General features: G+C 38.1%; 2 protein-coding genes across 5 annotated transcripts in view; one reads left to right on the forward strand and one right to left on the reverse strand.

The window, feature by feature from the left end:
* lpin2 (lipin 2) overlaps nt 1-3,423 on the forward strand; it is a 59,083-nt gene extending 55,660 nt beyond the window's left edge. For all 3 annotated transcript variants that reach the window (XM_051701598.1, XM_051701600.1, XM_051701599.1), the window contains 3 exons: nt 134-248; nt 660-763; nt 1,010-3,423. In XM_051701598.1, coding sequence (XP_051557558.1) covers nt 134-248; nt 660-763; nt 1,010-1,157 — 367 coding nt within the window. In that variant the 3' untranslated portion in view covers nt 1,158-3,423. The remainder of the gene's footprint in view (nt 1-133; nt 249-659; nt 764-1,009) is intronic.
* Nucleotides 3,424-3,701: 278 nt separating this feature from the next.
* Nucleotides 3,702-22,838, reverse strand: emilin2a (elastin microfibril interfacer 2a). 2 transcript variants are annotated; one of them, XM_051701593.1, is made up of 9 exons: nt 22,534-22,837; nt 21,887-22,012; nt 19,026-19,204; nt 16,677-18,569; nt 8,874-9,179; nt 8,732-8,782; nt 6,629-6,679; nt 4,643-4,780; nt 3,702-4,437 (listed from the first exon to the last, which is right to left on the reverse strand). In XM_051701593.1, the coding sequence occupies exons 1-9, from the start codon at nt 22,668-22,670 to the stop codon at nt 4,109-4,111; spliced, it is 3,210 nt and encodes a 1,069-aa protein (XP_051557553.1). In that variant the 5' UTR covers nt 22,671-22,837; the 3' UTR covers nt 3,702-4,108. The 2 variants fall into 2 exon arrangements, with proteins under 2 accessions (XP_051557553.1, XP_051557554.1); XM_051701594.1 differs by lacking the exon at nt 6,629-6,679 and having other exon boundaries at nt 22,534-22,838.
* Between the last annotated feature and the right edge of the window lie 1,279 nt (nt 22,839-24,117).

Below are 24,117 nucleotides of genomic sequence, written 5' to 3' on the forward strand. Positions count from 1 at the left end.
AAAATTTATTTGGGCATAAAAATGTGACTGGAATTTGAAGTGCACAATAATTGCGTTTATCTCAATTAACCGTAATCAGACAATTATTCAATTGTGACAGGCCTACTCAAAAAGACTTCTCTTGTCCTTACAGGGAGGTGATTGAGAAGAAGCCAGAAATCTTCAAAATTGAATGCCTTACTGACATCAAGAACCTATTCCTCCCCAACAAACATCCCTTTTATGCTGCATTTGGAAACCGAACTAATGTGAGTAGGACTGCAGTAAATTTTCCTTGAGTAGTCAGTGTCGATGCATGCTGACTTCAGCAGTTAGTTGAAAGGCCAGTGTTTGGGTTCATGTTTGAGGTGTATTGCCCCCTCCTCTAGCTTTGCAATTTGACGATGTCGCCATAGAAGCGCTGTCCTCTAGGGCTAGTCTCACATTGCATAACCAGCTGCTGCGGATGGACCTGCTGATCATTCGCAGCTGAATAAATTACAATGTTTGGGTGGAGTAAGACATTGGATGTTTGTACAGGCATGAATGCATCTATTTCATAATAAATCAGTTGCAAATGTCAGGATCTCAGGCTTGTATGCAAATGGAATTTTCTGTTCTGTGCTTATATAATGTGCTTGTCCTGACGCCTGGATTCTGATCTTGTGACTCTCTTCTAGGACGTCTTTGCCTACAAGGAGGTTGGAGTGCCACTCTGCAGAATCTTTACAGTCAACCCTAAAGGAGAGCTCATACAGGAGCAAACCAAGGGCAACAAGTCCTCGTAAGTGTGCACATCTGTCTTCAGCGGCACATAAAAGCAGCTTTCAGGTCAACTTCAGTTGTCAAAGATTATGCTGATCCAAAGGATTTTTATAAAGAATAATGGAGAGCTCATTCACAGTTTGTCAAGTTTTGTTCAAGGTCTTAAGAGTTATTTCAATTAGGCCTTTGGAGGTCTGTCTCTCTTAAAAGGTTGGAATAGCTGTCTTACACTCACTCTCTCTTATCTCTGTCTGTTTGTGTGTAGGTACAGCAGATTGAGTGAGCTGGTTGATCATGTCTTTCCCTTGCTTAACAAAGAACAAAGTTCAGCTTTCAGTTTCCCCGAATTCAGTACCTTCTGTTTCTGGCGTCAGCCCATCCCTGAAATCCATCCTGAGGACCTGCTATTATAGACCTTCGCTGAAGACCCACGTTCATTTGCTCATCCCTGCCATCAGTACCACTTAGCTGATATAAAGCGAAATAAATGTGGCGCTCTATCCCACCTGGGACATATGAACTGCTCCTACAAGATTACTTGTTTCCTTCTGAACAAATGTGAGTGAGAACAACAAAATAGTTGAACTACAACTTAGCATACCATCACACAAAACTTCCCCAAAAAAAAAAAAAAAAAAAAAAAAAGTACTTTGTGCGGCTCTGCCTGTGTGCTCATTAACAAAATCTAATATTTCTAATCTGTATCATTTTCAGTGATTTAGCTGCTAAGGGTTGAGCAGCTTCAGCTCTGAAGGAATTTATTGCTGATGGGCGTGTAAAATATTGGGCTAATGTTTACAGTATTAGTTAGATGACTCTGAGAGATAAGTGTTTGGGTATGTGTAAGGTAATTAAAAGTAATTAACAAAGATATTATTTACAACCACTCATTTAAGTTTTTAAAGCTTTGATTATTTATATACAAAGGCATTCTTTAGAATTAATGAATTAACATGCACTGCCTCTAAGATGTGTTGAAGGTATGCCAGTTGAAATATGCATTGCCAGATGGTAGGAAATGAACTCTGAATCTCATAGATACTGGAAAGTATGCACCGAATGAGCCGTACAACATGAGGGCACTGCTCATCTCTACTATGCGTCGTACAACTGACTAGATTCCTATGAGAAGTAAACTGAGAAATCCATCGTAATTGGGGTTTCTTGTATTGTTTCCCAGCTGTTGACATTTTCGCTGTCTGGTTGCTGCAAAATGCCTTACCGTTCGCACTTTCAGCTGCAGCCAAGAGAGGAGAAAATAACAGATCGTCTTGCACTTAACTCGTGATGGAAATGCAATATAGTTTGAAGCTTTTCAGCAGTCTTTGTACACAACGTAAGCATTTAAGTGCTTTTAGATCCTTGAACTAAAGCTCAGCAAGAAATCTCTTATGAAGAGTGTAGTATATATTTGCTTTCATTATGAAGGTACTGACAGTATATTATACCTTTTTAATGTAGGTTGTGGCCTGTGTGAGAGTAGAGGTATGAAATGGTTTTCGGCATTTTAAGGCCTTCTAGGTTGTTTTTTTTTTTTTTTTCTCTACCTACCAGGTCAGTGCATGCTTTGTTTGGAATATGAATAAGACAGTTATGTTTTACGTATTGACACCTTCTGCTTGGGTACAGTCTAAAGGGATGTCCCTTTCAAAGGGTCACCCCTACATTTTCATTATTAGTAAACAGTTTTGAGAATCTGCAACTAATGGAGTTATTTTTATTATTACAAATTACTAAAGCTGATGTGCAAGCGAAGGAAGAGCATGATCGAACGATTTGTAATAGTTGACTGAAGTAATGTGCTCTCTTTTTCAGTAGCTGGTCATTAAGGTCTTGGCCCTTGCCTAACAGTCATCTTTCAGTCACACCTTTAGACTTTGGCCAAGTTCCTTTAAAGGGATAGTTCACCCCAAAATCTTTTTTTATTATTATTATTATTTTTTATTTTATTTTATTAATAATCCTCAGAAGAAAGTCTTATGGGTTTGGAACAACATGAGGGTGAGTAAAAGATGATAGAATTACATTTTTAGGTGAGCTATCCCTTTAAGATCATTTAAGAGCACTGTGTGCTGGAGTTAAAGATAAGTTAAAGTAGATGTATAAAACTAGAGCACAATAAAATCATTTCTTTATATATTCATTTAAGTACAATTATTTAGGAGAACAATGTGGGCATTCCATGGTTTAATTGACTGTTGTGACTTAGTGTGTGTGTGTTGCACTTGTCTGCAGTTATGATGTTTGGAAGTGAAATCTGTTAATTGTTAACAAAGGGATCCCATTCTTTCTATGAAAGTAATACCTCTTGTGTGGGATAAACACACTCATCTTGTATGTACCTAACATTAATGGTAAAAGACAAGGAAAACAAAATATATTTAAAAAGCCTTTGTTTCTTTTTTCCTTTGAAACTGCTGTGGTATGTGCTGAATGCTGACCATTTCTGTCATTCCTCCTTGATGCCTTTTGTTTTACTTGTTTTTATATTAAGTTGTATGCTATTTGTGGGATGGTGTGTTTTTGGTTTTGATGTTCAAATATAGCTTCACTTTGCGTTTGATCTGCATAAATATCTTTAAATGGATAATTGTACCATACATTTACAAAAAAAAAAAAAAGAAAAAGAAAAAGGTTTGGATGATGTTGATGAATCTATTAAAAGATATATTTACTACAGTGGTGTGGACAATTTGCAACCCTTTGTGAAATCCTGCAACTATAATTTATATCTGACTGATTTAACATGCCAGCCAAAATGTAATGGTCAAAATAATTATAAAATGGCAGTATTATTAGTTTCACTCTGTGGATTCCAGCTGTGCATGTGAGCTTTGATTATGCTTTGGAGGAAAAACTGATCCCACACTGAGGATTTTAAAAAAATACGAAAGTGTTATTCACACAAATGCTTGTGATTCTAAACCCTCTAGGTGCAAATTGATATTTTAGAAGGATGAAAGTATGCAGTTTTTAATTTAATGTTGAAAAAATATATAAACCTGCTTTTACATTTATAGATATTGGTAAAATCCATAAACCTGCTTTTACATTTGTAGTTATTTGGTAAAATCCCAGTTTAAAAAGAAACTAAATAGATTATTGCAAATATATAGATCATTACTACTAAAATCTAATGATATGCTCACTTGATTTGAAACAAACCTATAGCGCCTTGCTATCACAGCACTTTGAACACATTCCTCTTAAAATACTGAATGTCAAATTGCAAAAGTGACTCGGTGCTGTAGTTCTGATAAATAACCAAAGCAAAACTCTATTGCGTAGTCTCAAGTGAAAGACTACCCTAGACTTGCTTTAGATGGTCACTTTAGCAATCCTCTGCAGTGGATGTGTTCTTGTGTTATCTCTTTGTTTGAGGGGAGTAGAGGAATATTGCGCTGAAGGTGGAGAGGATCTCTTTGGATTCAGAAATTGCTAGCTTCCCAGCAGTGCACACCAAGGCCATGGTGTCCCCTCGCCTGAGTGGGAGGATAAGGTTGAAGGATGCAGACCCCCCACATGCACACTGATCTCGGGTCAGCCGCGGGCGGCCACTCCAGTAACCTGCTGTGTCCAACTTCTGCACACTGCGATTGGACACTGAGAGCACAGCTTCTGCATGCTCACCCCGTGGGGCTGTTAGAACCGCAGTGACCAAATAACGGCCATCAGCAGGCACTGTGAAGATCCCTGCAAAGTTGGAGGAGTCTAATTTAGCTGCCAAGTAGGATATGGGTTGTGGACTGAGAACATGTCTTTACCAAAACCACAACTATTATTGGCACAGGATGGAACATTTGTATGTTTTTGGGGTGTGCCAAATAACTTATCTTCGTAATCAACTTTATCTCAACCACATATGTAGAGTAAATGGAGTGTCAGTGTTTCAGATTACCTGTTTGAGGGTTGTAGTGTCCTCCATCATTGACTAGCACCCTGTCAAAGCGAATGATACCAAAGTCCCCTGAGAAAGTCTGCCTTGTAAGTCCAGCAGAGAAAGAAAACGGGTCCATCAAGGAGTTCTGCTGTGACACTATTTTGAAAATGAGATGTACATGTAAATCACATGTTTTGAGAGATTTTTCAATGTTTCATAATCTGATTTTGGCAAGTGACAAAACTGCAAATAGCTGGAAAGTTAAATCAATGTTCAAAAATTATTAATATAGCATATGTGGTCACAGATGTGCATTTAGAATCATTTTACAATGGCTTTGAGCATGTAAGTATTGATCATCTAATCAAATTTATTTCTGGAACAATAAAACATTCTGTTTTATAAAATCCTTTTTGCCTCTGGATAGTATGGCACACTAATCTCTTTTTAAAGGAATATTCTAGGTTCAATAAAAGTTGAGCTCAATCGACGGCATTTGTGGCATTATGTTGATTATAAAAAAAATCTATCCTTTAAAAAAAGCAAAAATCGAAGTTATAGTGAGACACAATGGAAGTAATTGGGGCCAATTTTTGGAGGGTTTAAAGGCAGAAATGTGAAGCTTATTTTATAAAGCACTTACATATATTCTTCTGTTTAATCTCATGTATTATTTGAGCTGTAAAGTTGTTTAACTCATTTTTTACAGTCATTTTAGGGTTTTAGAGTTTGTTGACATCGTCATGGCAACAAAGTTGTCAAATTGGCTATAACTTTACACAGAAAAGGTTAGTAAGCGATTTTATCACACTAAAATCGTGTTAACATGCAACTGATTATGTCTTGTGGCTAGACTTTTGAAACCGTGAGTATTATTTTAACATTTACAGATTGGCCCCATTCACTTCCATTGTAAGTGCCTCACTGAAACCAAATGCATGGCACGGAACTTTTAACTTTTAAGTCTAAAATACAGCGGGGACTCTTATTTTGAAATGTTTCTAGCTGCTCATTCAAACAGATAAAGGAAATAAAATGTGCATTCCTACAATAATCTACAACGTATTACAATACAAACAATAGACCTTTTTCACACTCCGGGTTTTGGAACGCGGATGTAAATGTTTGCAGGGTAAACTTCGACAGCGGTGAATGAGAGAGAATGGAAGATCACAGCAAATATTATTTTAACTTACCCATTTGCTCCAAGACCAAAAGAAAAAATCCACTATTACGTTTGAATGACTTTCCAGAAGAGGAAAAAGTGTTGGATTAAGCCAGATGGGAGAAGATGCCAAATTTACTGTCAATCTCTCAGCAGCTGTAATCGAAACCCCCTCGCAGCTGTGGTAGTTTGTTTTTTAAATCTAATTACAAGGTAATATAACAGTAAGCATGTTACAAATTTACACTCAATATTTAAAAAATGTATAGTGTAAAAAAAAATTGGCAAGATTTACGCTGCTAAATAAGGCAGAAATGTGTCATCACAGTCTGTGGAAAAGGTCTATTAAAAGTAATCATTGTCATATTTTCTCAACACTACATCATCATCAACAGTTGATCATTAGTAATTGATTGTCATAAATTTCCAATATGGCTTAATGATTGTGAATTGCTCTGCAACCACTGGGAACACTCACAAACCCCTGCGTGCTTGAAGAAAATACAACAATGCAGCATTTTCACTTTGAAGGACACCATGCATGCATTTATTTAATTAAATCGTATTCTTTTGAAGTTTGATAATCACATTAGGTTATATCATGATTCCTGTCTTTCTGCCCCCAAATTAAGACCTCTTTAAATTATATTTAAGACTTTTGTTGAATCATTTAAGATATTTAAGGTTTTTTTATGACCTTAAATTTTGGAAAACTGAATTTAAGACATTTTAAGACTTTTTAAGGATCTGCGGGAACACAGTTTTTGTGGTAATCAACATTATGCCACAAATTCTGTCAATTGAGCTTAACTTGTTTTTATTGTATCCTAATTTGTTACCTGGAGTTGCAATGGGTCTTTGGTATGCCAGATTCCATGGGACACTGGCAACTATTACAAGAATTAATAGTTATTAATAAGTTATTAAACAGTAAGTTAACAATTTCAGCTAAATGTTTTCAAAAAAATAATAGGTAAAAATTGACCCTTCGCTTAGCCCCGCCCCTCTTGGTTACCACTGCTCGGTCATACAAGCTTTGCAGATCTTCCCTTTGGAATGAATGGGAAATAGCCAAAAACCATGTTGTTCATGGCAAAATATTCTCATAATCCAAATGGATATTATTCCTACATAGACTGGTATGAAAAGTGACACAGCAAAGCATTTTTATTTATTTATATATACACATATACTGTAAACTCCACTTTATTAAGTACACCTGTTTCTTATTCATGCGATTATCTAATCAGCCAATCGTATGGCAGCAGTGTAATGTATAAAATCATTTAGATATGGGTCAGGAGCTTCCGGTAATGTTCACATTAACCATCAGAATGGGGAAAAATGTGTTCTCAGTGATTTAGACCGAGGCATGATTGTTGGTGCAGGACGGGCTGGTTTGAGTATTTCTGTAACTGCTGATCTCCTGGGATTTTCACACGCAACAGTCTCTAGAGTGTGTAGAGATTGGTGCGAAAAACAAAAAACAACCAGTTGATGAGAAAGGTCAACAGAGAATGGCCAGACTGGTTGGAGCTGACAGAAAGGCTACGGTAACTCAGACAACCACTCTGTACAATTGTAGTGAGCAGAATAGCATCTCAGAATGCAGATGGGCTACAACAGCAGAAGACCACGCTGGGTTCCACTTCTGTCCACAAAGAACAGAAAAATGAGTCTGCAGTGGGCCTACCATCTATGTACCTCAGCAGAAATTCAGATTTGTCAGACCAGGCAATGTTTTTCCAATCATCTACTGTCCAGTTTTGGTGAGCCTGTGCCCACTACAGCCTCAGTTTCCTGTTCTAAGTTGACAGTAGTGGTACCCGGAGGGGTCTTCAGCTGGTGTAGCCCACACGCCTCAATGTTCAACATGTTGTATGTTCAGAAATGCTTTTCTGCATAGAACTGTTGTAACGTGTGGTTATTTGGGTTACTGTCACCTTCCTGTCAGCTTGGACCACTCTGGCCATTCTCCTCTGACCTCTGTCATTAATAAGCTGTTTTCACCAACAGAGCTGCCACTCGCTGGATGTTTTTGGTTTTCCGCACCATTCTCTTTACACTCTAGAGACTGTTGTGCGTGAAACTCCCAGGAGATCAGCACCAACAATCATGCCATGGTCTAAATCACTGAGATCACATTTTCCCCATTCTGATGGTTGATGTGAACATTAACTGGAGCTCCTGACCCGTATCTGTATGATCGTATACATTACACTGCTGATAATCACGTGAATAAGTAGATGTACAGGTGTACCTAATAAAGTGGCTGGTGAGTGTTTATCTAAAATTGTTAAATTACACAGTAGTTAAAAATTGAGGAGACTGTGAATCAGAATCAAGGCAAACAATTATCACAGTCGCCTGAAAAGAGAAAAGCATCTTTTGATAGCGATTACACACATAACATTAGTGTAAACAACAGAACTGCTCATAACTTGTCTATACCACACTCCCTATTGTGCTCTAAACTCTTTATTATCACCTCTACTACGACCTGAATCAATACATAAACGAATTATCGTTAAATTTTTAGCTTTAATTTACCCTGAAGCAAATGTAGGTTGTCCTTGCTGATGTTTTGCCTGGTAATTTGGGAATGAAGGTTGACAATTTAATCCACAGAATGCTCTCCTTACAATTTATTTAAAGATAAAAAAGGACAAATACTGTGCGTATACTCTCTGGTTACCTCATGTCACTTTACTAAGTTACCCAGCAACAAACTTTTTCTATATTTTTGGATAATTTCTACAAAATTCAGCTTAAAACTATGCAAACAATTATGATTTCCATAGACTTTCATTAGATAAAACGCTTGTCAGTTAAAAATGGCAGATGGCAAACAGTTGCTAAGAAAGGATTCGTCAGTAACGCTTTTATGGCGGGGCTTAACAAAGGGTCAATTTCACAACTACTTCTCAAAAGGTAGTGTTTACCAGGTTGAGGTTGTTTTGTATCATATGAAACAGGATTAACAGGAGGATAGCCTGCAAAAGAGAAAACGAACAAAACAAATAAAATCCTGCTGATACTTCAATCATGAGCTTCTAAACCATTATCACCTATTTTACCTCATACCTGGTGCACCAGCAAATCCTTTCAAGGGTGATTTTGAGTCCTCCGAGCTCTGATCCCGTCGGACTGTGACCCTTCGCACATACCCGGGTGGACCGGCTTGCCCTGTAACCACCCCTGGTTGGTGAATGGCGGGTTGGTTGGGGTGCCTGGGGCTAGTGGGTGGCTGTGGGAAGTAGGGCTTGCGAGGGATGGGGGGCTGGGGTATTATCAAGGGTATGTGGATATGGGGAATATAGGGTCTTAGGGGTTGTGTTGGCGTTCTTGTTTCAGGGACAGACACTGGTCTCTCTTGCCTCACGGGCAGTCCTGAGAGAGAAAATGGGATGCAGATATAGTTTAGCTTTTCTTGACAGTGCAGATACCCATGTACAGTATATGAGAACCAAATTGACCAATCAGATGTCACCATTAAAGGGATAGTTCACCCAAAAATTAAAATTCTGCCATTATTTACTTACCCCCATGTTGTTCCAAACCCGTATGACTTGTTTTGCTCCATAGAACACAAAAGGAGATGTTAGGCAGAATGTTAGCCTCAGTCACCATTCACTTTCTTTGCATAATTTTTGCTTAATATTTCCTTTTATGTAGAAAAGTATGTAATATGGGTTTGGAAAAACATGATGACTGACTTTTCAGCTAAACTTTAAAAAGTATTTAGATTAATGTTTATGCTTCTAAAAAGACACCAGAGAAAGCTTTAAAGTCCCACTGAAGTGCCTTGACAAGTGCAGTTCTATTTGGTATTTTGACATATTTCCTCCTGAAACAGGAAGTGGGGGTGGGACATGTCGAACAACTCATCCCATTTGAAAAAATAGCCAATAGGCTTTAGTTTACAGTGAGACACATCTAACTGACAACACTGATCCATAACCAGCCCACAAATGCACACAGCACATTGCGGTCTTTGCTTACAACAAGGCTGAAGCTGTTGTGCAAGTCCAATGCAGATGAAAGAGAAACAAGCGAGTAAAAGATAATGTCAATTTTTTTGAATCACAATTCACCAAGCATAAAGAACTCTAACACAAGATGTAAATTCCAAGAAACATCCGGCTGCACAAAAAATTAACTCCAGCATCTTTCCTCGTGTCCCGCTCTTGCGTTGGCATGTCCCATTCAGAAGTCATCTTTCCTATGCCCTATTCCCATCAAAGACAATTACCATCCACTGTGAGAGCTTCAGAATTCTGAAAGGTGATAACTTTCAGAACTGACTTTTTAAGCAATTCTTATTAGAAATTCTGTTTGGAACGACCCTACAGCATGGATTGTGCTCTCTTCAAAGTGCCCTGCGAAGGGATGATCAGCACTTGGGCTGGGTATTGATAAGGATTTCCAGATTCGATTTGGATTTACAAGCTCTCGATTAAATTTTTAGTGGGAAACCCCACTATTGCAGTGCAATGCCGCTGCAGTTTGGGATAGAAAGTTAAGAAAACAAACACAGCGACAACTCTGGAATATCTGGAAATAAAGCAAAGCAACAGAGAATAAATTAGCAAAGTCTTCCTCAGATGCCATGTTTGTTATCTACACAAGTGTTGCTGGGAAATCATGTTGTTGTGGAGAAAGCTGCTTTCTGACTAAGACGCATGTATACGGAAGAAAAAAGAACGGGGCTTATACAGTGCATGTAAACCGGAACTCTGCTTTCTCGCAATACGCCACTTTCTCACAATAAGCCGTTTTCAGGTGTCCATGGTAACGTAGTCAGTATTTAATGACAAATGAGTAAATGAGCGTGAATGTCGTCTTTGGACACACATTATATGGAACAAATTTTACTCTCAACACACAGTGAAAGGATCTTGCTGCTTAATACTCCACAACTCTACTACAAAATCAATGGTAAGTGAAATCTAAACATTTACCAGCCAGTTGCCAACATACATTTTAGTTGCATAGCAACTAATATATTTTCTATATTTTTGCCCACCCCTCAGTGCCAGTTGCTGAATAGTTGTAGGGGGAGGGTGTGTTCTCGTTCTAGAAAGCATTTAATTGGAAAAGGTTTTTTATTAGAAAAAAGGTTTTTTCAACCTCTGTTATGTCATGGATGTCTTTTAAGCTGGAAGAAAGAGCCTGCAGATTTTAAATGCTAATACCTTCTGAAAATTAATTTAGTAAATGTTTAGAAGTACACTAGCATATAGATATGGACTAAAAGCAGCAAAACTTTCATTTTGATTTTAATGTCTTTAAAAATGACTGCAGTACACATTATATTTACAAAGCCTTTTGGTCTTAATGCACTGCTGTCAGCTCTGTTTCACTTAGACTAATTAGGTAGTCTTTTTTCAGTTCACATTTCTAACTCCGAAGATCCTTTTTTCTGTCAGGTTACAAGATTTTCTACAGCACTGTGAAAAAACACGCTGCTATCTAAACTGGGAATTGTAATATGTAATTCCTGACATTTGGGTCTATTTGACCTCCAGATTTTATTGGCTGTAGAAGAAAATGATCCAAGAATGAGGTGGAGTTTGAGTCCCATGCTTTCGATTTAAAGCTAATCAACTGATATGGGCAAAAGGCACTCAGCTAAAATCCTGCATCAGTGCTGTTTGTCCGCATGTAGCTGCTGACCGAATATCAGATTTCTTACAAACATATACCCACCCACATACATTACATCTCCCAAGGGATAGTAGGCATCTTTCTGTGCATTTCCCACAAGTCTGTTTGGCAGTTAGAGAAATAACAGACTCATCACATGCATAGTGTCTCACAGCAGCAACACAAACACGTTTCAATCACACTGGTTTTAAATACTGGATACACGGACTCAGGCGACAGCACTGTTATTGTTCTGTGGGTTTAATGAGTCAAAGACACTAAACTGGAATTAAGGATTCACCACTGTGTGATGTGGAGAGCCATATTTAAAAACATTTTTAGCAGATGAATGGAAGACATCATGAATTGTCTCTGAATGGTCTTTTTGTTGACAGTTTCTGATTTGGAAAGCAAAATGTTCTGCTGGGTGTGGCAATTATGTGCATGGATACATGAACACAAACACATACACAAAGTAAAATGACTAGAGTTGCACCCTGCTGTAATGGCCAGACTTCTGCACGTAACCTTGCTCTTGGCCTGATCCAATCTGAGAACTTCCAGATGGGTTCCTGGACCCAGATAGTGAAACTTGACCCCAAACCCAGATGGGGAACACCTTCACATTCCTCACTTAAAAAAAAATCTGTTGAGCTCTTCACGCAGTGTGCAGAAGCAGCTCTCATAATTAGGAGACCCTGTTAGAAGCTAAGCTAAGAGGGAAGAGTGTAGAATGTAAGTAGAAATTAAGTAGGTATAATTTAAGATGTAGCTTACCCAGAAGCAATGCGATAAGATTCCAGTTACAAGCAATCCGTCTGTCCACACTGAATGCGAAGTTGCTGCACACAGCAGCACAACTACAGCCAATCAGAAGATAGTTGGTTTAATATACAGTAATAAAAAGCTGGATTTTGGACCAATGCCAGTTCACAATGGGCGGGGCTACTCTGCATTACGCCTTAGAAGTTGAGCTAAACAGTGCCCGCCCACTTTTTCTTGGTTCCGGAAATGTTTTTCCCATTTATACTTTTACTATAGGGATTTCATTAAAAGTCTTCTTAAAACTGTACCAAACAAACTAGCTCAGATGTGAATCACAAGTTTTGATTTGAAGCAAATAAGTATTTGAAAAATGGACAAAAAGACAGAGGTACAACTGTGTACTTAAAGTCTTTAAGAATGGAATTAACTACAATTCCAGGAAGCACTGCGCATGACATAATTGAATTAAAAATTATGGAAAGTAGTTGAGTATAAGAACAAAAACAATATATTTTACATTCATTGCAAAACATTCAGATATACAGTACTGTGCAAAAGTGTTAGGCACTTGTGAAAAATTTTGCATTGTGAGGATTTCTTCAAAAAATAATGCCATAAATAGTTTTCATTTAATCAATTAACATTACAAAAAGTCCAGTAAACAAAATAAAAAAGCTAAATCAATATTTGGTTCGACCAACTTTGCATTCAAAACAGCACCAATTCACCTAGGTACACCTGGACACAGTTTTTCTTGTGTGTTGGCAGATAGGATGTTCCAAGCATCTTGGAGAATTTGCCACTGTTCTTCTATCTATTTAGGCGGTCTCAATTGCTTCTGTTCATGTAATCTCAGACTGACTCGATGTTTAGTGGGGGGCTCTGTGGGGGCCATGCCATCTGTTGCAGGGCTCCCTGTTCTTCTATTCAATTATATTTGTTTGGGAGTATAAAATTTACATATCCCATTTATACACTAATGCTGAAGATATAAATAACCATCTTAAGACAAATGTTTTTGTTAAATATCTTATGTGCCTAGACTTTTGCACAGTACCATATACAAATATATCCATTGTTTGAGAGTGCAGGGAGACCGATTTTAGTGCATCATTTACAGTACATCATGGGAGTAGGTTGTCACTACCATGCTTGTTTGGCGTGCTCCATTAGCCGAATCTTAGCTTCATTAGCTGAATCTTTTGCCTGCAGGATCATAGGTAGTGTAGCTGATTACCAGTAATCCCACTATTAAACACAATTTTATAAAAACTCCACGCGCCACACAAATAGTGCTTCGCGTGTGAGACTCAACTCACAACTGATTCCAGTGGAGTTTGATGTTAAAATGTTGCTAAGCTAATAATCAGCCCGTTTTTTGAATCGGAACAGTGCCCTAATGGGTTTAAAAATACTTATATTGGGTCCATTTTCAATGATCAAATTTATCAACTGTTTCCTCTATCGAATTATATTTTTTTATCAATATTTCTCTTCTTCTGCCATGTTGTATTAATTTTTTCACTGAGATTGTCGCAATGCGTACTGAGATCGCCTTCTCCATGTAGGATACATTCTTAAAAATGCCTTAAAATTTAGCCAAAACAAGCTAAGGCATACTATGTTTTTCATCTCGTTACTTCACTGTTACATCTCTCACATGGTCGAGTGCTTTAGCCTTTCAAAATAGACTATTTTGACCATGAACCAGAATAGATGCGCTCAACCCATGGGAACTATGACTGCTTTTTGATACTTTTTAGTACAGTCAACGCCAGAAGCATTTGCAGACGACACGCACAGATGTGGACTGTCTTCCGGTCTAGAAAAACCGGGCTGCATGCTGACAGTCCCGTGTATATTGTGCTGATGACAAAAATTTTATATTGCGCACTGAGACGTAGTGGTACGTGGAAAACCGAAGTATACTTTTGGCCTTTAGGAGGCAGTGTAATCAAGCTATTTACCTTTTGGAACAGCCTTTGCATTGGGAGCATGCCTATTCTGCTTTTGGCACAGAGCTTAAGTATAAAGTAAAAAGGCATTCAGTGAGACCAGAAAAGAGTTTCTCTGACATCCTCTGACTGAGTGAGATCAATCAGCAGGAAGAGAGAGAGAGAAAGAAAAGTGTAGAGGAACCGCTGACAAGAGTGTGGGGAGGAAAGTTCAACCATGAAAGTTCAGATCCATTTTAGGGGGTGTCAGGAGTTGAGAAACTCAAGGCCTTAGCAAGAATGGCCAACAACACGTCATTGCCTTTCAAATGTTTACACAGCTCTTGGACAGAGCTTCGAGATGGATCTCCAAAACAAATAGTGAGGATTTTTCTGTACAAATCTGATTCACAAGCAGAAAAATGATTCAACATTAATTGTGGGTGTTTTTTGTTCATCCCTAAAACATTCCCATGCTTAATTAAAGCCCTGAACCATGACAAAACTAATGAAAAATCAACGAAGTGCCATTAGAGTAAATTACGAGAAACTGAGCTGCGAGGCTTTACAGCATACCGGGTCAGTGCTTTGTCACATAGAAACAGCTGGCTGAACTGATTCCATTATTCCAGTATTGTGCAATATGCCTCTGCCATGATCCGAAGCCAGAGTCTGAGTAATGCTGAAGCTATTCAGGGATAAGGTCTATTGTTTTTCTGACATGAAATTTTCAACTGAATCATATCCTACAACATTCTAAAAAACAACAAAAGCAAACCGCAACATAACGAGAAACATGTTATGAGAAACATACTAAATTTCCCTTCATGCTCGTTGCAGGAACTGTTATGGAACTTTAAGCTCTTTTAATTGGCTGCAACACTGTTATTCTTGATTTGAGGGTAAAGGACCAAAAGACTGTCCAATAATTGTACATAATTGCTAACGTTCCCTTTGAAGTCCTTAAGATTTATATATAGATAGATCTAAGAAAGCAGAGTGGAAAGATGAGCACATTGACAAAACTTTACTGTTACTTGGAAGAGTGCTTTTGTTTCTGAAAGAGACGGGAGTTGAAATATCTGCCTCCACCCTTATCAGGAATGATGACATCACTCTTTAACAGGAGGCTCCTGGGAATGTGTTCTCTTGTGACATCACAGTCATTTCACAATTGAACATCTGCAGTGGGGTGTGCGAATACATCACCTCCAGAGGCCCGCACATTGACTTTGGGGCTTAATGAGGACCAGACATGCCTGCGACTGAAGTTCTAAATGTTATAGGCAGTGAAAGCGGGGCTTGACAAAAAGATAATCGTAGACCACACAATTGTTCAGATCATAAAGACCCCTGGAAGAAAAGAATTTGGCTTGAAATCAATAGTAGGAGTGGGAGGTTTATCTGGTTTTCTATCAGGCTGAAACCAGATAAAAATACACTGTGTGCAATGAGATACTGTTTGTACTCTTTACCTTTACATACAGTAGTCTCTTACCAGATATTAAAAGGTAATGATCAGGCCCAAAGTAACATGAATTAAACATTTCAGTGTATGTAATTCTCTTTTTAGGAGAATAAATCATTCATGCTTTCAAAAGGCATGAAATGTTAAATAATTCACTTCAAAATTTTACTTTTGCCATCATTCACTCACCCTCATGTTGTTCCAAACGCATTTGGCTTTCTTCTGTGGCACATTGATTTTCCATGTAATGAAAGTGAATGGTGACTGAGGCTTACATTCTGCCTATCATCTCCCTTTTTGTTCTTCGGAAGAGAAAGTCATACAGGATTGAAACAACATGAGTGAATAAGTAAATGATGACAGAATTTTTATTTTTGGGTGAACTATCTCTTTCACAAACTATGCTAGATCAAGTTGCTCACTAACTGAAATAAAAGGCAAAGGAGTTCATTCCAAAGTGCCAAACTGTTTTTTTGTTTTTGTTTTCTTTTTTTACTTATTACAGCCACTTATATTGGGCACAGGAAACCTTTGCAGGCCCCCTGCCTCTCAACAGCTTGGGGGCATACAGTTTATTGTATACAGTATGTATCCCCTTATTGGTTCAGTATGGGGAAAGGTTCCACTGAAATACATAACATCTCATAGACTCCAAGCTCTTCGATTAATGAAAGCACCATATTTGGTAATAAATTAACATAACAAAATAAGAGTTTAAATATAAGACCTAACCGAAGCCAAAAACAAAGACATTTCCATTTTCCACCATTAACTGGCTAATTAAAGGGATGGTTCACAAATGAACATTCTGAGTGTTTACTCACCTTTATGTTGTTCCAAACCTGTATGACTTAATTTCTTCTGTAGAACAAAAAACTAGTTGTTAGTCAGAATGTTAGGGACTGACAGCCTCAGTCACCATTCACTTTCATTACAACTTTCATTTTCATTTTCTATATGATGAAAGTGTATGGTGACTGAGGCAATCATTCTACCAAACATCTTATTTTGTGTTCCACAGGCGAAAGAAATTCATATGTGGTTGGAACATAGCTTTAATGTGTGAATGCTTACCTTGTTCTTTATGTACATGGTCCTTGAGGATCTGCTTAGCAACTCCCGCAAGCTGGCTCTGAAAATTCAGAAGAGAGTTCTGAAGAGCGATGATCTCTCCTGAATGACTACCTACAGTGGTGTTCATCTGCGCCATTTTCCTCTCCAAGTCCCTCAAAAGGCCCTGGACATTCATCCCACCATCAAGCCTTCCACAAATCTTCTCCAGAGCAGTCACCCTGTCATCCACTGCAGACACACCCTCAGCTACCCCAGAAGTTTTGAACTTACACATGCTCAACTCTGTGGCCACTTGAGCATTCAGTTTATCCAGCTTGTCTCTTAGCTCTTCAATCTGATTGGGACTTTGTCTGCTTTCAGTCCAAAAACTAGGAACGTTTACTGGTCCCACCTGGCAACATGTAGAGTTTAAATTGGTAAGGTCTTGGCTAAATTTGCTCATTGTTTCTCCTAATCCTGTTATAACTCCAGTCAAGCCATTAACGTTGTCAGTCAATGTATTAATCCTTCTGTGAGTGTCCTGCATATGTTCTCTGAGCTGTTTCTCGGGTGACAACCTATCAACTCTATCCTCTAACGCATGAAGCTTTGCTACATTGTTCACAAAATCAGAGCGCAAAACGTCCATGTCATTTCTGTAGAGTCTCACATCCTTTAAGAGAGTGTCCAGGCCCTCTGGTTTCTGGGAATCAGAGGGTAGGTTGGTTTTGCAGTCAGTTGAGCATATCTGCCCAATGGCATTAACCTTGTCCTCCAAACCCTGTATAAGATACTTATTTGAGTTAACCTGAGTTTGCAGTGCATCAACAGAATCACTAAACATCCCTGGGAAGGAGTTGTTGCTCATCTCAATCAGCATTGCAGTGAACTGATCCTGCATAGCATTCAGCTTCTCGTCCATGAGTTGACGTAGAATAGCTGCTTCATCTGTAATTTGCTTGGTAAGTTTCTCATCCACATAGAAGCAATAAGTCTCTGCGTTTCGTTCTGTGACATTCATCTTGTCTTCCAGGTCCTCTATTCGTGAACCAAGCACGTCTTCCATCTTCAACGTGGACAGATGTTCTAGCTCATTGTCCACTCTGGCATTGAGGACACGATGAGCATCTGCCACTCGATCAAGTTCCCGCCTTAAGTCATTGTAGATACTATCGTCTTTTACATCGGTTGTGTGGCGGTTTGTGCGCTCTACACCATCTGACATGGATAAATCCAGTCGCAGCTCACGGATCTCCTTTCTAAGCTCAGCTTCCTTGTTGTGCACTAGATTGGTGAGACTGACATAGCCGCCCTCTTCTCGTGTCTTTTGAAGAGACTGTAACTTATCATCACATTCACTTTTCAACTTGGCCATCTGGTCCTCCATGTTTCCAACAAGCTCCTTTTTGAGCTTTTCAAATTTTCCATCAATATAGGTCTGAAGAATGTCTATGTCAGGGGGGTCAGCACCTGTGACTGCTAGGCCTTGAGATGTATCCATAAGCATTCGGATCTGCCCATCATGGCCTGTCACTGTTCCCCGTAGTTCCTCAAACGCTTCGTCTTTGCTTTTAAGAGCATCGCTCATATCACTGATTCTGGCCAGCACCGTCTCAAGTTCCCTTTCTCCATGGGTGTGGCCTCTCGTGGCCTGGTGGCCATCCAGATGCACAACACTCTCCTCTGTGCCTCCTGTTCGTGCACTGTCTGGTGCATTCCTGTCATTGAGCAGAGTAATGAGCATCTTGCTCGTGTCCTCCTGTAAGTCTGTGCGCAGGTTCTCTGCCATACCTGTCATGGCTGCTTGAAGATCCAGCACTGTCTGAGAGAGACGCTGTACTTCTTCCTCCAACATACGTGTTTTTTCAGCTCCGCGTCTGAGGTCATATTGTCCCGTTTCTCGCCGCTCTGGCCCTATTGTAACAAAGTGAAAAAACAGCATAATAAATGTGAATGCATAAATAGCAAACATCTATTTACAGTAAGTAAAATGAGCTCATAATATTAAAGGTACATTTCACCCAAAAATGAAAATCCTGTTGTAATTTACTCACTCTCATGTTGTTCCAAACCTGTAAAAATGTATTTTTTCTACAGAACATAAAAGGAAATGTTAGGCAGAATGTTAGCCTCAGTCGTCATGTATCTTTTTTCCACATATTGAGTGGTGACTGAGATTTTCAGTCCCTTACATTCTGCCTTCTCCTTTTGTGTTCCACGGAAGAAAGAAAGTCATATGGGGTTGGAACAATATGAGGTTAAGTAAATGATGACAAATGTGGTGATGTCCTAATTATTTTTATTTCAAATTGTGCACTAAAATTCTAATAAATGGCAAGGAATTTTTTTCTTTTGACAAATATGTCCTACTTTGTCCAGTTCGAGTTTGTCCAGGATGAAGCTGTGATTGTGGATATCCTGTCCGTCTGTTTGGAGAGCCTTTCAGTTCTCTACAGTCTGGGCCCTGGTATCCTGGGCAGCACCTCCATTCTAGCTCGGTCACGATCTTGTATGCTATCTTGTAAGTGGGTCGATACTGAGTCCTGTATCTGAAAATACATGATTAAGATGGTATTTTACATGAATTGAAAGGTAAAAACAAACAAACTATTTGACTCATCACACTGATTTAAAAAAATTATTTGAGCAAACCATCTTTTAGAAAACCTTAAGCCACTTATGCTTTAAGCAATTTAGGGCTATTATTTGGAACCCTGAGTAATGGTCCATGAAGTAAGATTGTCCCCATTAAGATTAAAGCAAAGGTAAAGACAAGTATTAACTTGCACAGACTAAGAAGGATTAATAAGACTCCTCTGGCCCTGTCTGTTTAAGACTTTTCAGCTTCACTCAGTGATGTTGATCTTGTTACCATGGATGAATTAGGCTGTAATTAGAAGTGCAATCATTCTAGTTTTAAACCACAAGTTGAGTCAACCAAATCAAATTCACAGTTGCTTTTCGACAGTGAAGTACTTCTAGTGCAAAAGTGGGTGTTTGGGCCTAACCACACATGACAATCTTGAATTCCTACTAGGCCTGTTGCGATTATTTAATAATCGTCTATTGTGCACTTTAAATTCCAATCACATTTCACTGTCCAAATAGAAGAATGAAAGGCACGTTTGAGTGTCTCATTCAATTGAACTTCGAACTTCTCACTTAGCCACAATGCAGACTCTGAAGAGTGTGTCAAGATCAACCTCTTCTGAACCGGAACTGTCTGCGGAGGTACGCGCCAAACTCCAGCGAAAATATAAACGAGGATTTTAGTGAACGCAAAGTGCACCAGTTTCACTTTAATTTAACGATCGTGTAATGGCTAATGTTATTTGTCATCGTGGGTTCATACACGCAGTGTTAATGACACGCAGTGACACAGAGGAGCCCTGTGTCACATCTGCTTACTCTAATTCTAGGAGATTCTAAGTCTTTCTTTGTGTGAAATAAGGGCTTGTGGGTTTAATCGGAGAGCCTTAAATAAATTATGAAAGTGAAGAATTTTGGACAGAAATATTTTACTATTGCATACTTTAATATAATATAATAGCTATTCTGGTTGGCTGGGTTCCAACAACAACAGTGTAAATGCAAAATGGACCAAGACTTAAGTTGACCGAAAGGAAAGATAGATAATTTAAGTATTTTGAAATATTTTGATATTTAAAGTATTATTTTTTAAAGTCATTCATAAGTTTTTAAATCCTTAAAGGAAATCATGTAAAAGATAAACATGATTAAATTACTTCTTAAGTTTAATGAAGCACACATACACCTATGACATTTTGTATGACAACTAATTGTCATAATTGAGAAAGCCTTAAAACAGACAATTAATCGTCATAATCACAATTATTTGTTTGACAATTAATCGTCAGCAAACTTTCATAATCATGACAGCCCTAATTCCTCCATCAATTTACATTAAATGTTTGATTTTGTAAATTAACTATCAATAATATAAGCAATACATTGGTTACTCAAAAACTGCCTTAAAATAAACTTGAATGTCTGTTTATGTTAACATTACAATTTCAATTTAATGTAAAATCAATGTTTTATGTACACTGAATAATTACTTTCACTCTCTACATATTCTACCAATTAATACCTTGTCGGACTCAACAGGTTTTCAATGCAAACAACAGTTTACATCATTCACTGTGTAAGTAGAGGTGCACTTGGTATAAACTCTTTCAAATTTGTAAGTAACATTCTCAATGACAATATCCCAATTCTGTTCTCATAACAATTCCAGACCAGCCTTTCAGTGGAATAAATGAATGTCGTTAACTGACCATTTAAGCGAAATGTTTATTACATAATAATCAAAACAAGATCTTTTCCTGTCAGTGATATCTGGAACCAGGCAAAGTTTGTAAGCAAACTCAGTAATCTGCAAGCAGGGGCGTAGAGCCCCCCCCACCCAATAATCAAAACAAGCAAGTACAACCCCTCCAATATTTATACCATGATCAATGGAAACATGTAAATTCTTCATACGCTAACCCCCCCACCCCCAATGTTCAAGCCAAATCTACGCCCTTGCTCAAATGAGTAAAACAACAACCATGCGTGTACACAAACCCTAAAATGAATTTTAAGGTCTGATGCCTTGCACATAAGTTTAACATATTCATCATGACCAGAAAGAAATATTCATATTGAGAATAAATCTTGCACTTTGTTCTTGGCACAGAATCAGCATCGACTGTGAAATTTAAACATGACAAATAATTTCAAATAACATCTGAAATGTTAGAAACATTTAAGACCTCTAAGGATATGTGATTTAGGATATCAAAAGCATTCTTAAAATTTTGATAGAGAAAAATTTGGTCATAGGTTATGTTGCGGAAACCTTTGTTGGAGGGACTTTAGTGTAAATTGCAACCAGAACATTTTATCTAACATATGATGTGTCTCGTTTAATTATTTGTCTCAAAATGTCAGTGCTTCTCAGCCCAATCCCAGATACATCATCAATTAGATCCATATCGGTATTTTCCAAAGCTACCATTTGACCAGACATTAAGTGTGAACATGGCATGTCCCTTCGTTCAAATGGACCACTCCAGAGTACACAAACTGCATTATCGTGTCTAGCTAACATGGCCCCTTTTATTGGCGGGTTATGGATTGGCGTAGTCTCTTTTCAGTCCATAAGGAGCATGAGAACTACCTAACATCAATATTTCCAAACGCTCCTCCCGGTCTCTCGAGGTACTTACATCACTTGTTGATCACAGTCGGGCTGATGCTCTGGACAGCGCGCAGCTTCAGGTTCAACGTAACTTTCCACACTGCCTTGAACTGCGCAACTTACGTTCTTTTGAACAATAAATGCGCACCAGTTTCTGTAACAAAAAAAAAAAAAATTATAAGTTGATAATTCTGTCATTTCCTATAATACATCAGGATGTAAATATTATCTTCAGCCTGCATTTTAATCACAGACGGCTGACAATGCGCGTTAATTTGTACACATTGCAATTCGCGGTTCAGACACGTGACAGTTGTGCTGAAGTGAAATCGATCTGAAAGTAAGTTTCAAAATTGAGTGTCAATGTTTTTGACCATTCTGAAAAGAATCATTTAAATGTTAAAACCCGAATAGGGGCGTTCGATAAATAGACTGACCCTTTGTTTTTCGTTGTTTTAGCGATAATAAAGAACCGCATCATAATAAAATTAAAATGTCGTTTTTTTCTAGCCTACATGTTCTACAGTTAAATCATTTGCCACCGAAATACACATATCGTATACATGTAATATTGCTTTGCTAATTTCGGTTTACTCGATAAAATAACGTATTAGATACATTAGACATTCGACTCCTGCCATCCGCTCTAACATTAATTTAATTTAAGTTACTCACTTATTTCTGTGCCTATGAACTGTTCCTGAATATGCGTTACCCTCGAACAGGCTGGAAGGATATCCATGAGTGAGAGAAAAGCTTATGATAAAGAAAACTGTTAACTGTACACCAAAGGAAATTTGCTCGCAATTCATTGTTTGAAAAAGAAATCAAACCATGCAACTTATCAGCGTGAGAAAAGTCGAGACGCGTTTCAACCCAGAAAGGCCAAATAATAAAGAGAGCGCGATCAAACTAACTTTTAAGTTTGACAAAGTTCGAGGAAGTCCGAAAAATTGAAGGTGGACTCTAATCTACAGGGGTTCAATCCGCCGCCTACCCAAAATATGGGGGTAGGGGAAGTGACCAAAAAAAAAAAAAAAAAAAAAATACAATAGCGCCCCTACCATGCTTGTTTTAAATGAACAGTTTCCGCGGTAAATTGAAAACATCTGCCTTTTTAATCTTTGTTCCAGGAAACTATTACTAGGTGATCGTGCAAACTCAAAAATCACCCAAATTAAGAGATCAGTTAAGATAAATACTGTAAGTTCGTTTTGGACTTATAAAGTTGCATACACATTATTACACAACCACCCCCACTCTTACAATTGTCTTCATCAAATGCTGTTCTTTGCCTGCATTGGGCAATGGAGGTTAAGAAATAATAGTTTTCTTGGCTTCGAGCACTGATCAGTGCATTTAAGAAATTTTAACATTAGATAGACAGACAGACAGACAGACAGACAGACATTTGGGCCTTAATGAAAGCCTGAAACCATCAGGAATTCATCCCATTATATAACGAACAAAAGACCCCCTTCAAGCACTGATTTACAATGCTATTACATTGGAACCTCGCCATTGCCCTTATCGCTGACAGAGATGGACACAATTCTGAGAGTAGCGGAAACTAAAGTGTTGATGCAGCTATCATTATGAGGACTCTCCATAGACATAATGATTTTTATACTGTACGAACTATAGATTCTATCCCCTAACCCTAAACCTAAAGCTAACCCTCACAAAAAAACTTTCTGCATTTTCACATTTTCAATAAAACAGCGTTTAGTATGATTTTTAAGTGATTTAAATTATGGGGACACTAGAAATGTCCTCATAAACCACATTTATAGCATAATACCCTTGTAATTACCAGTTTGTAACCTAAAAAAAGTCCTCGTAAACCACTTAAACCTGCCCACACACACACACACACACACACACACACACACACACACACACACACACACACACACACAAATTAGATAACTGGGTGGAGGGTGAAGGTTATGCCTATTTTAATTTGCTCATAACATAAGCATTAAATAACACTAAGTTAAGGGAACATTTCATTACCTCATCAAGCAGTGTGGGGTGTGTACCATTTTCAAAGTAGGCCTATGACGTGGTGACACAAGATGTGCTCAGAACAAATATAACATTTTCCAAATCTTAAAATAGGTCCAAATCCACCTGGGTTATTCCTACAATTTGGTCACTTTTAAGTCACCGGCAAAAATTATGGCATTTATAATGTTTAATATCATCCGATTACAATTTTAATAGGTTTGTAAAAAAGAGTAAAGTCTCTTTGTAATG

This window comes from Myxocyprinus asiaticus, chromosome 6 (genome assembly GCF_019703515.2).
Source record: "Myxocyprinus asiaticus isolate MX2 ecotype Aquarium Trade chromosome 6, UBuf_Myxa_2, whole genome shotgun sequence".
Lineage (NCBI taxonomy): Eukaryota > Metazoa > Chordata > Actinopteri > Cypriniformes > Catostomidae > Myxocyprinus > Myxocyprinus asiaticus.

What these genes read in the sequence shown, in the direction of transcription:
- emilin2a (XM_051701593.1), bottom strand. Translation starts at nt 22,670, where the DNA reads ATGAATTGCGAGCAAATTTCCTTTGGTGTACAGTTAACAGTTTTCTTT. An exon ending in GTTCATAGGCACAGAAATAA is followed by an intron (nt 22,013 to 22,533) that starts GTGAGTAACTTA and finishes TTTTTGTTACAG; the next exon opens with AAACTGGTGCGCATTTATTG. An exon ending in GACTGTGATCAACAAGTGAT is followed by an intron (nt 19,205 to 21,886) that starts GTAAGTACCTCG and finishes ATGTATTTTCAG; the next exon opens with ATACAGGACTCAGTATCGAC.